Source organism: Urocitellus parryii, chromosome 6, assembly GCF_045843805.1.
Source record: "Urocitellus parryii isolate mUroPar1 chromosome 6, mUroPar1.hap1, whole genome shotgun sequence".
In the NCBI taxonomy this organism is placed as follows: Eukaryota; Metazoa; Chordata; class Mammalia; order Rodentia; family Sciuridae; genus Urocitellus; species Urocitellus parryii.
The window spans coordinates 141,264,556-141,281,165 of NC_135536.1; the positions used below are offsets into that span (position 1 = coordinate 141,264,556).

Here is a 16,610-nt window from a genome sequence, read left to right on the forward strand (position 1 = left end):
ATCAGGAGTGACTGGGGAGTTTTAATTAGATCATTCTAGGAGTATGGCCAGATTTAGAAGATTGCTCTTTGCTGGTCATTTCCTAGTTCACTAATTTCCTTTGAATTTCTGGCTTGTGTTCCTTCAACATTTATTAGACTAGACCCTGAATTGGAAAGCTCATTATTCAATTAAGCAGACCAATAGTTTTTGTTGGCTTGTTTTTGATTTTGCTGGGAAACATTGCTTACTATAGAACAAGACTTTCCTAAATTCTGTAAATTGTCCAGGCATGGCCTTGTGCTTATCCTGTTTAGCAATCTGTAGGATAAAAATCATGGCCATCTCCCTCTACCTTAGTCATTGCTTATTTTCCCCTGTCTGACTCTTCTCCTCTTTTCTCTCTCTTATCTTCTTTTAACTTGCTGCTTCTCCTTTGGTTATGTTTTACCCCTTCTCTTAATCCTTTTTCCCTTAAAAAACTTTTTTATAGTTCTCATTTCCTTCCCATTTTTTTATGAGAAGTTAGATGTGATGTATAATTATTATTGGTACCAGGGATTAAACTCAGGATACACTTGGTCACTAAGCCACATCCTCAGCCCTATTTTGTATTTTTTTTTCATTTAGAGACAGGGTTGCTTAGCACCTCACCATTGCTGAGGCTGGCTTTAGACTTGTGATCCTCCTGTCTCAGCCTCCTGAGCCGCTGGGATTATATTATTTTTAACCATACATCATACCTCTTTTAAATTTTTGATCTGAGCCATTGTTTAGTAGCTCTTGGTCTAAAATTTTGAGGTTAGTAAAAACACAAAGAATGATATGACCATTCAAGTTTAAATCCAACTGCCTCATAATTTCCTTGATGCACAGAGGGAAATTGGACTCAATTTCCCACAGCAAGAAACTTGACTGAGGAAAGTATTTTGGTGACACAGAGCAAGTTTGTGCTTATGTCAGCAGCTGGGTTCTAGGCCTAGCTTGACCTTTGGTTTTGTGACAGTTAGCTCATATCCTCTGAAATCCTGCAGCATTACTGACTGGAAAACAGTAGCCCTGCATTTACACCCTGTGTTTCCCAAGGAGTAAGCCAGTTGCAGGAGTTCCCCTCTGAGGACTGGAAGACTAGCATGTTGCTGGTGCCCTCTTGTGGCCACTTCTCAGCATTGCAAAAGGGAAAGAAAAGTCGATTGAAGGAGTTCCTGTCACATTATTAGGGCCATAAAAATCACTCCAGCTGAGTTGAGGGTTGATGGTCGTCATTTTGATGTGAATTTTAGGTTATGAAAATTCATTATCTGTATATCCATAAAACTGCTTCCGTTCTCGATTGCCAGCACAGATAGATAGTTGACATTTGTTTATAGAGTAGCTACAGCTTCCTCTGCAGGTGACCGAAATAATAGATTTGACAAGAAATTTTCATTTCCAAAAGGAATGGTATAGAGAAAAGATTTAAAGTTCTCCCAATAGGATAGGATTCTGCAACATAGTAGGTACTTAGTAACTTACCAAACTCTTACCAAAATGTTCCAATATAAGGTTCCTCTGATGTAACTTCTGTTCAGCATTTATTATTTAGCAGGCTAATTTTTATGATCATACCATTTTTATGATACATTTTTTCTTTATAAAGAAAATATACTCCTGTATTATATCTAGACAAAAATACATTCTCCTTATGGCTATAATACAGGGCAAGTGGGCATTTTGAGACCTCTATTCTGTGAACTGACGAGGAACCCTATACATCTCAAAGGGTGTGTTCTCAGGGGTATACTGAGGTTTTCATCCACTGGGATTTGGCCAGCTCCTTTGCAGTCTCTTCCATGTCCCTTGCTGTGTGTCCCACAAAAAAAAAAAAAAAAAAAAGATCGTTTCCTTTTGTGCTATAATGTGAAGTGTTATGAAGCATTGGATAATTAGTAACAAGTATGGACTTTCAACACAGTCCATCTGAACTTGACCATGACCATTTCCTTGGTCACTATTGAGCCATGAGCCTATTGGCTTAGCTGATGACTAGGATTGAGCTAGTGGGTGCATTTGTGGGACCTCTGTGTGTGTATGGGTGAGAGGTAGTGGGTGATATGGCAATGTACGATGAACATTAGCTGTGATTGCTATGGATATTCTTATTCTTGTTTTAGTTGGTTTTGTTTTGGTTTACTTTTTAAAACTCCCTATAGAAAGGAAATGACTTCAGAATTTTTCAGGTTTTATTATGGTCTCTTTATTCCCAGTTTTTGATAATTTATTGAGCATTTTGCTTTTTTAGTTTTTGAAATTGATTTTGGCTCCCTCCACATTCTAATCCAGGCAAAGGGTGGAGATGGTTGTTGAGGTCTTTTCTGAAGCCACTTCCTATTATTGAAGAGACAGGATAAATGAAAAAGACTATTTTGGAAGGTATATTTTTTGAATGTTGACTCTTATGGATTGGTGGTTTCATTTTTTCCATCTTAAATTTGATGCAGCAAATTTCCTTCAAATATAATAGTGACCTGGGAAAAATTGGCATGGGTGAAGCCATGTCAACAGGTTATTGCTAGAAATTTAAATAGCACACACTTCACCAGATTCTTTAAAGATGCTTTCCTTTCTAAAGTAAAACAGGACCTGGTTTTCATATTGCTGGATCATTGGCTTTTATTTCCTAGGCATATTTTTTCTATATTATAAGATTTTCATTTTGAGAAGAAATCCAAAGCTTAATAGTACATTATACTTTGTTTAATCAGTGATTCAGATTAAGTTTATTCAAAATTTTTGTAACTTGGAATAAGGTCACAGTGAACTGTCTAAATCTACATGGTCAACTTACGCTTTTGATTTCTTTGGAAGTCATCTCTTGGGGTGGATTGGAGTTTTTCTGCCATGATATGACCTATTCAAGATTCTCATTACAGAATTTCCCGCTTAGTCCTGAGAAAGACCTACTTTTGTTACCCACTAGAAGCATCAAAGTTGTTCAATTTCTGTTTCTTACCTATGTTGGATGAAGGATAAGTTTATTATTTTGATGGAGGAAAATAGTGATTTTGTTCTTGTTTTAGTTTGTATTAATATATTTGGAACCTTAAATATGTTTGATTATGGTGCATTTGCTTTTACTGTACATATCTTATTCTATCTATTGTCGTGACTGTTTTTGCCATAGCCTTGACATGTTCACATCTATTATTCTAATTTGTCATTTCCCTTTATTTTGTTTATAATGTTTTTTTTTAAAGCATCACTTTAGTCTCACAATCTGATTCTGAAGATGGTATTCCTTTGTTTTCACACTGAAAAAGGCCTTTTTGGAGAGTTATACACATGAGACTCTAGGTTACAGTTTTCATTTATCTCTTCCATCTGTTTCAAATTTATTTTGATTTCTGGTCCAGTGTAGGGACTTAGGTATCCATTTGGCAAAAGTAAAACAAACTAGACCTATTTATTTCTTTCCCTAGTAATTTGACTGGCACCTTTTATCATATATTGAAATGCCATAAATGTTGGGGTTTGCACCTTGTAATTCTCTGATTCTGGCTGACACATTCCTTTGTATAAGGGTCAGACACCAACCACAGTTTTGCTGAAAGGACACAATTAGACCACTTTATTTTGAAAATTGGAGTTTGTGTCTCAGTGTAGTACCTTCTATGGACACCAGATGGCATGATTTCATTGAGATGCTGGTGTGAGAGCAGCAGAAACATAGGGCAAACCAGAAACTCTCAAAGATGTAACGTGGGCAGCAGTGCCCAGGTCCTGGAGCAAAGGGTGAAGCTGAGTTTTGAAATCAGTTTGTTTATTCTTTTGTGACTAGATACACATCAGGAGCAGGCAGGGTCTTCCTAACAGGCTTTAATGTATTACTGTCACTGAGGTTTGCCCTATGGAGAGTTGTGTTGCTTGGTTTTGTTTTGAGGCTCTACAAACTCATGAGTTGGTTTGGATGTTCTGGATACTCACAACCTTATTGAGTCTGTTTCTCTGCTGTTTCATCAGAATCCTGCCTCAATTCCTATGAAGCACCAAAACTAAACAAAACAGAAAAAACCTGGGATGGTCCTTGGTTTGCTTTACATAAAATGCCTTATGCCCAACCAAAGATCATTGATTTGAATTTAATGTACACCTCTTATTTGCTTGAAGGGGACTTCTTAAGTATATGCTTATATTAATTATTCCTACTCCTAAGATGTATGTCATGCTGCATGCTGTACTACAAGTTGTCTTTTTGCTTCTTTTGACCCAGTGTCTGTGATGTTGATATGGGGTGTTCTGGACTCAGTGTGTGCATGTTTATGTACACCTGTGCCCCACCCATGTGTCCATAATTTACATAAAGCTTAGTTGTGATTTCAGCCTCAGCACATATTCACATCCTGCTAAATAATGGTTAGGTGGGATGTTCTACTTCCCTCATTCTTTTAAAAATGTTTTGATTGATATACACACACACACATACATACATACACACACACACATACATACATACATACACACACACATACATACATTTTAAAGGGGGGGAGAGAGAGAGAGAGAAAGAATATATCTTTTTTGTAGATGGACACAACACAATGCCTTTATTTTTTTATGTGGTGTTGAGAATCGAACCTGGGTCCCACCTGTACTAGGTGAGCACTCTACCACTGAGTCACAATCCCAGCCTAAGTTATATATATATTTAAGGTACAACTGGATATTTGCTATCTATCTACATATATGCACATACATACACACATCTAGGGAAATGATTACTAAAAATCAAGCCAATTTTCATATCTGTTATATACTTATCTTTTTTGTGTGTTTGGGTAGAGAGATCACCTAAAATTTATCACATTTCTAGAGTACAAAACAACACAGTTAATTATAATCCCTGTGCTATGTATTAACTCTCCAGCCTTTTTGTTCCTATGTAACTATAACTTTGTATCTCTTTAGTCTACCTCTCCCTGTTTGCTCTTTCTACCACTCCTTGTAACCACTGTTCTATTCTCTGGTGTATTCAACATTCTAAGAAATAGATTCCACGTATAGGAGAGATCATGCCGTATTTCTTTCTGAGCCTGGCTTATTTCATTCAGCATAATGCTTTTCAGTTTCATCCCTTTTGTCGTGAATGGCGGGATTTCCTTTTATAAGGCTGAATTTCTCCTCTTTAAAGCAGCAGTGTAAATCCTGCGTGTCTCGATGAGTTTTGTGGGATGAAGTGAGATGACACCCATTGTCAGTGTTCTTACCAAACTTCAATCCCGTTCCATCTTTTCCATGTGGGCTTATGCCCTTTTTTTGTTTGTTTGTTTTAGTTCTATGCTTAAAGAGTAGCTTGTGCAGGGGATGTTTTAGTGTACTTTAATAGAAAGGAAAACATTAATATATCAATAATTATGTGTCCTTTGGCAACATGGATTTCTGGAACACAGATTCCCTGGTTATCTGGTTTGCTCCTCTTAGATTTCTTATTTCTCCCCAGTTCTTTCTAGCTACTTTTTACTGATGCATTCCATCCACTTTCTCTTCTCTCACTTTTCTCTAGGTTGCTGTCCTTCCTCCTGTTTTGATGTTACGGGGATAGTGTGTGTGAGATACCTAAGTTTCCCATCTCACAGTGCTCTGGTCATCTGACCAAGAATGGGGCCCAAGCCCAGTATTTCAATGACTATATCATCAGAAGCTAGTTTGTTCCTTCATATACTCACCAAATAGAGGATTTACTAAAATTACTGAATTTATCCGTATATTGACATGTTTCTTTCATCTGTTAAAGAAGTTATACAAGTTGTACTTGTACATTTTAATTTTGGGTGGGGACTTTTAAAAATACCTTTCATGGAGTTCTGGCTCACATCATTGATGCTTTATGAATACATAACAAAAGTAGCAATTCAACAAGATTTAATTTTTTATGCCAAAAAAAAAAAAAACAAGAAGAAACAGAGCACATGATAGCCTAGACTGCAGAGCCCCAAAAGGAGACGCCTAAGGAAAGAAAAACAGAAGGTACTAAGGGGAAGTCGGGTGGGGAGGGGACTTACAGAAAGGGGTGAGGGAGTCTGCAGTGGTGATGGGGAGTTCTGAGGAAGTTTGGGGGAGGCCATGGTGCAGGTAGATAATCCAGAAGCCCTAGGAGAACCTCAGTGCCTAGTTCCCCAGGGCTTCCTTATAATCTGCTTTTTCTTCCATATATGTTTCCATAAACTTTTCTAAACTTGTCAAAGCAAGTTTTGATAAAATTGAAAATTTCAGATCATTGATTCCACTGTAAGTTGGTCTTTGGAAAAATCTGTCAGTAAAGTGGATTTTTTCAAAATTGCCTGGAGCTACAGCATCGCAGGATTCCCCCAGGGACAATTCTGGCTCAAGGTACCACTGAGATATTTTTTTTGCATTGGGAGTCCTCTTAGAGGGGAGAAGTCAAACATAGTTGGGAGATAGTTTCAAAATAGTTCGATTAGGGTGTGTTGAGTAGCGAAGCAAAGAGGGTGAGTCCAGCACAAGGTTGGGGAAGAAACAATCCTGAAATTGGTAATTAAAATCAGCTCCTAGACGCATCAAGCTGCCAGCTATGGAAGGATGGGACAGGGCCTAGCTGGGAATGTGTGTGTGCCCTCATTTAACCTGAATGAAAAAACAAAACAAAACAAAAAAACTAGCTGGGACTTCTTTTTTATTATTAATTTTTAAATTGGTTTTAATTAGTTATACTTGACAGTAGAATGCATTTATGCACTTTGATACATCATATATGGAGGGGATATAATTTAGCTGGGACTTGTGTTAGGTTAGAAATCTGCCAATAACTTAAGCAGTATAGATTTTACTCTCCATAGGAAAATCTCCTTATATAATTAAGGGAAAATGACCTCTGTGTTTCCATAATGTCCATTATCGTTTCTGAAGAGGTCAGAAAAGAATACAGCAGGAGGACATTACTCCATCAGGATGTCTTAGCCTAACTGCCAGAGAGAGGGCAGCAGCCCCTGTGCAAAAATCAGCACTGCCTTTGTTTCCCTTCTCTCAAAGTCAAGTCTGGCTCTGTTATTTAGCTAACTTCAAAGAAAGCAAGAACTTAGGGCTCCCATGTAAAAGCAGCTCAGTTTTTTTTCTGGCAAGGAGGAAGGATCCTAAACAGGTGTGGATATTCAGAACATTCTGAATGTGTTCATATAAATAGAATGAACCATCCCTTGTTACTCTGGCCCTGGAAGATAAGACAAAGTCAGGTTTACACTGTTTATATTTGCATATACTGTTTATGCGATGAGTTCATATTTTCCGTAAAGACTTAGTGAATAATTGTTGAATTACTTTAATCTGAAATTTTAAACTCTATTGAAGAAATTTACCAGATGTTGCCAAATGTGAACTTCATATTTAAAATGGTGATTTTTTTTTAATGAACAATTGACTCCTTTAAGAGATACATGCAATTAAACTAGCTAAAGTGTGCTTTTATTTCAGAGAAATTGCAAGTTCTAAATTTTATAACTTGGCACGTGAGCTTTGCTGATGGCCAAGAAGTAGTTTATTTACAAATAATGCTTTTCTATTTAAAATAATGGATTTTTAGTTTAAATTATAAATGCTAGTGTTTAGAAATTACATTATATAGTGAGTTTTCATATATATATGTGCAGATATTTAAACTGAGTCATGGAAATATATTTATGGGCATGGAAAAAAAACTGATATTATTGACTGAAGAAAGCAGACAAATAAAACTGTCTGAAGGCCAATTTGTTTTTGTGAAAAGAGTGCGTGTGTGTGTGTGTGTATGTGTATGTGTATAAGTGTGTAAAGTGTAAATAAACATCAGCACTAAGCTTTTCTTAGGTGGTAGGAATTTTCATTCCTCCTTAGCTCTTTTTTCTTTAACCATATCTTGATTTTGCTTTTGACATAATAGCCATGAGTTATTATATCAGAAACCACAAAGAGAAGTTGCTTGTAATTCGAGGTGTATTATTTGTATTTTATTTGCATATCACAGTGGTTTTCCTGAGCTATTCAATGTGGCATTCTGTTTATGACTTCTTTTATTGATACTGGCCAATTTTTCATTGCACCCATAATGTAATAAAAACCTCTAAGGATGATAAAGCCAAAAGGAGAATAAAATGCTCAAGTTCTCTGGTTCCTAGTGACTCCCTCCTGATGGCAGACCTGCATTGTCCTGTATCTTAATGAAGCAGCCCAGTTTTTTAATCAGGTTTTATCTCCACTTTGCTCTGAAATTCTCAGTGAGTAACCCCAGGACTTCAGGTAGGGAAGTAGCCAGTGTTCATGAGGACTTAGAAATTTTTAGTTTTAATACAGCTATTTCCTTATAGGGGAGTTAAAATTGTTTGATAGAAAAATTTTCAAATCACCTGAATCCCTGTGAGAAATGTATAAGATAAAAAATGTTCTATCCAACTTATGGAAAGGAAAGTGATATAAATTTCATGCCTTTAGAGATGGCAATAATGGAACATTATAGAGAAAATTAGCAGTGGGTGTTATCCTCGACATTAAAATAAAGCAAGTGAATATTAGTACTACTTAAATGGTTATGCACTCTCTTCCTTTTTAACTTAATTGAGCAGTGATACTAGAAACAGTAGCCCTTACTAAGAAGCATTCTAAGCAAATGGCTGGAGCCTGCCGTCATTGAAGTGTATAAGTCTGTTAAGCTCTTGAGATAACCCTTTGAGATTCGCAGATTTCCATCTTATAGGTGAAGACAGTGTAGTACAGGGAAATCTAGTCAATGGTCCGCAGTTACACAGTTCCTGGAAGGAAGGCTGGGGATTTGCACCTACCATGTCCATCTAACCTCAGAGGGTATATTCATTCATTCATCCTGTTTATGGTCCACCATTCATATCTTCCCTTCCAGAAACTGATTTGGTGAGTTTAACATTACATTCATCAATTCTCCATGTAACATTCTCTATGTTTCAACAATATTTTCTGATATAGAGAGTGAAAAAGTTTTAAGCTGTTTGTTTGTCTTACTGGATTTCTTAGCAGAGTTTCATTTTTAAAAAAATTTTATTATACATTGTATAAGTTCCAAGCAAGAAAATATCAGGCAGCTTTTGCCAATGGCTATGATGGTATACCTCTTTCAGTCTGCAGAGCATCTCTGCAGATGAGGTTGTTTGGATGGCACTTGGTGAAACCCTGGATGGCCACCTCTTGTGGTCTAGGTCCAGCGTCCTCCTCAGTCTTCAACAATCTACTGTGTATCTCAGCTGCTAGGTTTCTTTGTTTTATCCTCTTTCTTCTTCATTCTAAATTATGAGCTGCTGCCAGATTTATAATTGTAATGCTTGGCTCTGATCATTTTACTCTCCTACTCATGAGTGAACCTGAATTTCCTTCGCTGTTGCTGTTCATACTAAAATAATTTCAGATGGACCAAAGGCCTAAGTGTTAAAAACAACAAGAACAGCAGCAGCAGTAGCAGCAGCAGCAGCAACAACAACAACAACAACAACAACAACATCAACAACACCAGAACAAATGGAAAGTAACATGGCTGAATTAATTTGAAATCTTGTAGTGGGAAAATTGCTTCTAAGCAGGATGTTAAATAACAAAGCCACAAGTTTTTTTAAAAATGGTATATTTGACTAAATAAAAATGAACTTAACCTTGCCAATAGTAAGTTAAAATAAAGTTTGACAAGATTTATATTCAATAACTGATTTCCATGGTGAAGGGCTCCTCCAAACCTGTAAGCCAAAGACAAACCATGAGCCCATTGAAAAATTGCCAAAAGATAAGAACAAGAATTTCACTGATGGAGAAATACGAATACAGTTAACTAAAATATGAAATATTTTATTTCTAAAATATGAAATATGAAATATGAAAGATCCTGAAAATGTTAAAGATAGAGGAATATGGAGATAGCAAGTTTTTCATGTGCCATTGGTTAGAAATAAAAACCTATAATATCCAAAGTTGGTAAACAAGATAAGAAACAAATAAAAAAATATATACTACTGGTGGGAGTATAAATTTGCTAAACGTTAGAAAACAATTTGATAATATGTGTCAGAAACAAAATGGCACATTTTCATTTGTCCAACAGTTCCAGTATTAAATCTTTCTTTTTAATATAATCACCTTTGAACTTATAGTTATGCAAGAATGATGATTGCAATATTGCTGTATCAGTAAAAAAAGAGAAAGTGATGTAAATATCCATTTTTTAGTGATTAGTTAAATAAATTGATAAAACCAAATGCTAAGTTATTTAAAAAACAACAACAGCAACAACAACATAAATCCCAGCAACATAAATTGCTAATATGAAAAGAACTCCAAGGTACATTATTACTGTGAAAACACAAATTCTTGTGTTTTTTTTTTTCTCCCTAAAATTCCCATAAAACTGTTTATGGTGAGCACATCAGACAAACAGAATCAGGGAAGAGTAATAGGGTACTGAATTTTCATTTCATACCTTTCAGGGTTTTGTGCACATATTACTTTTATTTTTTAAAAATAGAAAAGTAGTACAGGAAATAAAACACCTGTAATTCTTGCTGAATAATAGATAATCTTCTTTTTAATTTTTTTAGTGCCCTTGGGCCTCTGATGTGAACCTGCCTGTTAAACTTTCTCATTATATTTTTCTACTTTAACTTCTGGATCCAATGGACTGCTTGCTTGGTACCATACGTCTCCATTCATTTTGGGTCCCCTCCCTACCTCCTTCTAAGTGCCAGTACCTCCTACTGGAGTGATCTCAGTCCTTCTGTGCAAGTTTACACCCATTCATTTTAACTCTCATGTCCTTTAGTTCAGTCTCCACTGATATCTGAGCTGAAAATCATGTTTCCTGCACATGAACTAGCATAACCCCTATCTTGTTCAGTTCTACCTGGACAGTCACTCTGTGACTTGGTATTCTGTTACGGGGTGTCTGCTGCTATCAGGAACAGAGGAGCAGGATGTGGGAGTGTTGTACCTCAGAAACCTCCCAGAATGCCTAGCACAGAGCCAAGCTCAGATGTGATGTGAGCTGCCTGACAGGCTCAGTGCCAAGCAAGATATGGCCATTGGTAGTAATGTCAGTATCCTGAACACAGAAAAGAACTGTCCTGCCTGGTGTCAGGAGCAGGAATAGGTGCAGCATTTTTGGAGGACCAATGACTAGCCATCAATTTCTCTCAGTATCTACATTCATCACTAGACGTCTACAGGGAATTGGTTCCAGGACCCTGGCAGGTAACAGAATCCATGGAATTCAAATCTTTCATATAAAATGTCATCATATTTGTATATAACTTACATATGCATCCTCCCATGTACTTTAAATAATCTCTGGATTACTTATAATAACTATCATAAATGCTATGTCAAGAGGTGTTATGCTGCATTGTTTAGGGAATAATGACAAGGAAAGAAAGTTTTCACTTGTTCAGTACAGATGCAGTTTATGCATTTTATTTTCAAATATTTTTCATTCATGATTGATTGACTCTACAGATACAGAACTGGTAGATATGGAAGCCAAAGTGATTTTTTTTTTTTTTTTTTTTTTTGGTACCAAGGATTAAACCCAGGGGCCCTTAAGCACTGAACCACATCCTCAGCCCTTTTTAATTTTATTTTGAGACTAGGGGGTTTCTAAATTGCTGAGATTGGCCTCAAACTCACCATCCTCCTGCCTCTCCTTTCCTGAGGTTATAGGTGTGTACCACTCTGCCCAGCAGCCAGTGTTTTTAAAAAGAGAAGGACACTCAGGCCATGGATTCTGGACATCTTGATATTCTGAGTTTTTGAGACTCAATCAGGCTCATGTGGCAGAATTGGGAGCAGCGCCTACATGGAGACCCTGTCTCTGGGCTAACTCCCATCCTTCTCCACCCACAATACCAACTACCACAAGAGCCTCATTGTGTAGGAAGCTCCCAGCAAACAAGGTTAAAGTCCACCCATTCAGGTGTCATCTCATCATTTGTATAATCTGGGAGTTGCATTCCTGAGCAGCCGACCCTCTTTTCAGAACCTGCCTAGTTGAGATGTCACTTCCCTGACAGTGAGGCACTTAGGCTCCAAGAGAGAAAATCACCATGCGCTCCCTTCCTTTCTCAAATTTTCCCTAACAATTAACGCTGCACTAACTTGACACCCTCTTCCTTGTTTGGCTTTGTAAACCCAGGTCCTTTTTTCTATTAATTCCAGACATTAATATTTTCTTTCACGCAACTGCCGCCATTCACCCGTGAAACAGTTTGAACATTATGTAGCTGTCAAGATGCCTGGGGATTACCCAGTATGCCTTGCCTGTGAGAAAGTGACACCACGGAGGCCGAGTTTTGAGATGTTTATTTTGAGAGTACGCTGACAAGCATGAAGGCCTGATCCCAGAGTGGCAATTTCATTTAATTAAAGGCCTCTTTTTATTATAGTTTTCCACCATATATATATATATATATATATATATATATATATATATATATATATATATATATATATATATATATATCAGAATGATTGTTAAAGTCTGGCTAGCCAGAGGATTTCTCTTGGACTGTTAAAGGGAGGCGGGTGGGCGGGTTGCTCACTCGCTACTGAAAATTCCACTGAATGACTGTGAATGCATTTATTTTCACTATCCCTCTAAGAGCTGCTGCTCAACATGTTGTGTGTGTGCCCAAGTTTCAAATCAGAGGAACTGGGCTTCTACCCATATTCTGTGTTGCCAAACTTAAAATGTGAGAGTTGAATATATACATGTATCTATAGCTTAATTTCTTTTGTTAGTATCCTGGAGGCTGGGGAATCACTCAGTGGTAGAGCATTTACTTGGCATCTGAGAGGCCCTGGGTTCCATCCCCAGCATAATAAAAGGAAGAAAAAAAGTTAGTAGTAGCCTTGTTATGCTGGAAGGCTGACTTTTCAGATTGTACCTTGGTATACCTATTAAAACTTTCTTTCATTGGTGCATTATGATTGTACTTAATAGTGGGATTTGTTAGGCCATATCTGTACATATATATAACATAATTCGAGCAATTATTCCCAGGACATCTCCTTTCCCCACCTCTCTTCCTCTATAGTGATGTTACTTTCAGCTAAAATCGTTGGGAAACATTTTTTTAAAGTAATTTTTAATATGGGGCCAAATAAAAACACAAAAGGACCTGAAAAATAATTCAATTAATTAATGATGGGTATTAACAATGCTGGGGCTGGGGCTCAGCGGTAGTGCACTTGCTTAGCATTTGTGAGGCACTGGGTCAGATTCTCAGTACTGCATATAAGTAAATAAAATAAAGGTCTATCAACAACTTTAAAAAGTTTTTTAAAAAATTCTATAAATGCTTGGGCCAGAGTAACCTAATCGATAATTTTTATTCTTACATAATTTTTGCTCCACTTTGATATTAGAAATTCATTTCAGTAAATATTTCTGGGGACCTATCTTCTCTGTCCAAGCCACTTGGGGTAGATTGTTGGTATTCATATACCTGTTCATAGTGCTGTGCTTCAGAATGAACTACAATACCTCAAATTTGAATTTCTTCTTTATAGCATTTTCAGATGATCTTCATCTATCCCCTCATTGATTTTTCATTCATTTGTGCCTTTTTTTTTTTTTTTTGCTTTTCCTCAGGTATTAATGAACTAGCATATCCCAGGCACTGTACGATGGTGCCTATGCATGTAACACACGGACACAGCACGTAATTCACATGTTATGTCTAAAGCCTGTTTTTTTTTTTTTTTTCTTTCCTCTCAATTGATCTGAAAACTATGGAAGAGGATCTGCCATTGCCCTTCATTTTGCTTTGAGCGCAGTAACTGGAGGGACATTATTCTTCCCTTTTGGTGTCCATTTCACAGCCCCTGGGAAGGACCCAGCAGGTCAGCAGTGTCAGGGCTGAGGCCAGCTGAGGGCCTGGCTGACTGGAGTTCCCCTGGCAGGGGGCAAACAATGCTCTCTGCTGTTGTGCAGGTGCCTGGATGCACAGAGAATGGCAACTCTGTTGTTTTAATCTCTACGTCCCCAGATCCAGTCTGAGTCCCATTGCCCCATCTTTTGAGCCACTGGTACTGGAGATTGATTTATTATGATTATATTTCAAAGTATGGGGTTCTGTCGAAGCAGCCATCTGGCTAAATATTTGAAACATTTTTTTTTTCCCTTTTCAGTGACTCTCTGCTATCCCTAGGAGGGGTGGGCTTCTCCCCATGACTCCTGACACTGATGTTGATTTCTGGAATTTTTGTGGGTAGGGAGGGGAGGAATGATGTATCCACAATGAAACCAAACAGAAAAAGCTCAGGGAACCCATTGGTATTCTGACTGTAAAGGCAAAGGGGAATTAGTCATTCACTCCCCCATTTTTTTTTTTTTTTTATTTTTCTGGGGCCTTCTTTCTCTATGCAAGGAGATGTTTGTTCTGGGTGTTGCTTGGTAGACTGCTTTGAGCCTGGGGACTGTGGGAAGCATCTTTACTTAATAGAGATTCTAGACTTAAACCTGGATGTTAAAACTTCTGTCTTGTTCTTTCTCTTTTAAAGGCACAAGTGATCCATATGTGAAATTTAAGCTGAATGGGAAGACGCTGTACAAAAGCAAGGTCATATATAAGAACTTAAACCCAATTTGGGATGAGATAGTTGTGTTGCCAATACAAAGCCTTGATCAAAAGCTGCGGGTGAAGGTAATCATAGATGCTTTTCAAATCTCCTCCTCTAGTAGAAATATTTCTCAGTAGTTTTTCCATGACTTCTTAAAAGTTAACTTGCCCTTATTAATCTTCAAGGCTGGGTATTAATGATAGAGAATGAATTCTTTATACCATTAGCAGAAACTTTATGTTTCTCTCAAATCAATGAGAGAGGCTCTATAGCAAATCAGAGTGAAAATAATATCTCCATTGATTGTATTCAAATTTACTGAATGTGGAAGAATTATTACTGGTAGTGCAACGGTGACAGGTACTAAAGCCTTTCTCATTAGGACTAACTTTATACTTAATAGAGTTTCAAGCTACTGGGTGCAAGCATCAATTGCTCTAACATCTGGGTTAACACTGCATGAGTTGAGTGCAGAATGGGATTGCTATAGAATATTTAGCAAATTTCTTATTTAATTGGCAGATCTACTCACCATGGAAAATACTAAATTTTAATGAGAGGCCATTTAAACTAAAGAGAGCGGTACATTGTGCGTAGCATTTTAATTCATATGCATACGACTTGAAAGTCTTTTCTACTATTGTTTGGTCCATGTGTAGGCAAAATGGGCAATACTGGATAATTTTGTTCTCTGAATAGGCTTGGCTAAATTTTTCTTTACCTATACTGGGTGGATTATTTTAAGATCTGAAAGGTGGATTTCAAAATTTCTAGCCTATTGCATTTGTTAATCATTTAATAAACTTGATTGGTTTATTACCATTTTCACGTGCATTAACTGGCCTCTGCCTTTTGTAGGTGTATGATCGAGATTTAACCACATCTGATTTCATGGGTTCTGCATTTATCATTCTCAGTGATCTTGAACTTAACAGGTATTGTAGTTTTACATCTTAAATGTCATTACTGCAATTTTAGAAGGAACTCAAGATGATGTTAAATGGTACTTGTTTAGATCAAATAACAAAATAATATGAATGACAGGAAGAGTGCTTTAAAGTGTTATAACTCTCAACATAATTTCTGAGACTTGCTTTCTAGATGTCAAATGTTAATCAGGCACTAAGTCATATATTATGTATTCTAAAATGTATATGGGGTTTTGCTCATTCATTAATATTCAGGGTCATTAACCTAATTTAAAACAAACATGTATATTTTATTTGGGTGTTAGGAGAGGGGGATAAGTTAACCAACTGTTGAGTTAGACAATTCCAAATAATTTTTCCGGTTGGTTTACGATCACTAAATTTAGGGCCTTTTTAGCATTGTGTCTAATAGTTTTCCAGGAGAAGGAAACTTTTACTTTAAACTCCTGATGAACTACAACAGTAAGTGCTACTGTTAATAAGTGCTACATTTATTTTTCTTTTTTTGGCTCATAGAACAACTGAGCATATTTTAAAATTGGAAGATCCAAACAGTTTAGAAGATGACATGGGAGTGATTGTGTTGAATTTGAACCTAGTAGTAAAACAGGGTGATTTCAAGAGACACGTAAGTGTGACCCTTTTGTGCTTTTTAAACTTGTCATTGTGATTGTCCTTTGGTTGCTGGGCTGCAGATAACTGACATTTTTACGATGATTTTTGGAGTGGAAACATTTTCATAGAGTTAAAGTGCCTATCTGTGGTTATATACATCTTCTCTTTTGAAATCCTGAAAAGAAAATCTACTTAGAAATTAATCTCTATTTTAGTTATGGATATGGTTAGCATTAGTGTTATTAAAACTTACATGATACATGTGGTATGTTCATAACTATCATACAAAATATGCTTTCAATTATTTAGTAGTAGTGTTTTAGGTCCCAGATAACTGAGATATTTTTCTGTCATGAAAAGCAGTTCTCAGGATTTAATTATTGATTGCATTTTATTAAGGTGATTGAGTATACATTTGCATCATTCCTCTTTTTTTTTTTTAATAAACTTTAGCTACTAAGTGCACTATTGGTACTGCTTTGAGAAAGATGCAAA

The 16,610-nt window shown here is 36.7% G+C and overlaps 1 protein-coding gene across 4 annotated transcripts in view; it reads left to right on the plus strand.

Annotated features, from left to right (window-relative positions):
* Mctp2 (multiple C2 and transmembrane domain containing 2) overlaps positions 1 to 16,610 on the plus strand; it is a 160,734-nt gene that overhangs the window by 19,128 nt on the left and 124,996 nt on the right. For all 4 annotated transcript variants that reach the window (XM_026394055.2, XM_077799771.1, XM_077799772.1 and 1 more), the window contains exons 4-6: positions 14,512 to 14,654; positions 15,430 to 15,506; positions 16,017 to 16,128. In XM_026394055.2, coding sequence (XP_026249840.2) covers positions 14,512 to 14,654; positions 15,430 to 15,506; positions 16,017 to 16,128 — 332 coding nt within the window. The remainder of the gene's footprint in view (positions 1 to 14,511; positions 14,655 to 15,429; positions 15,507 to 16,016; positions 16,129 to 16,610) is intronic.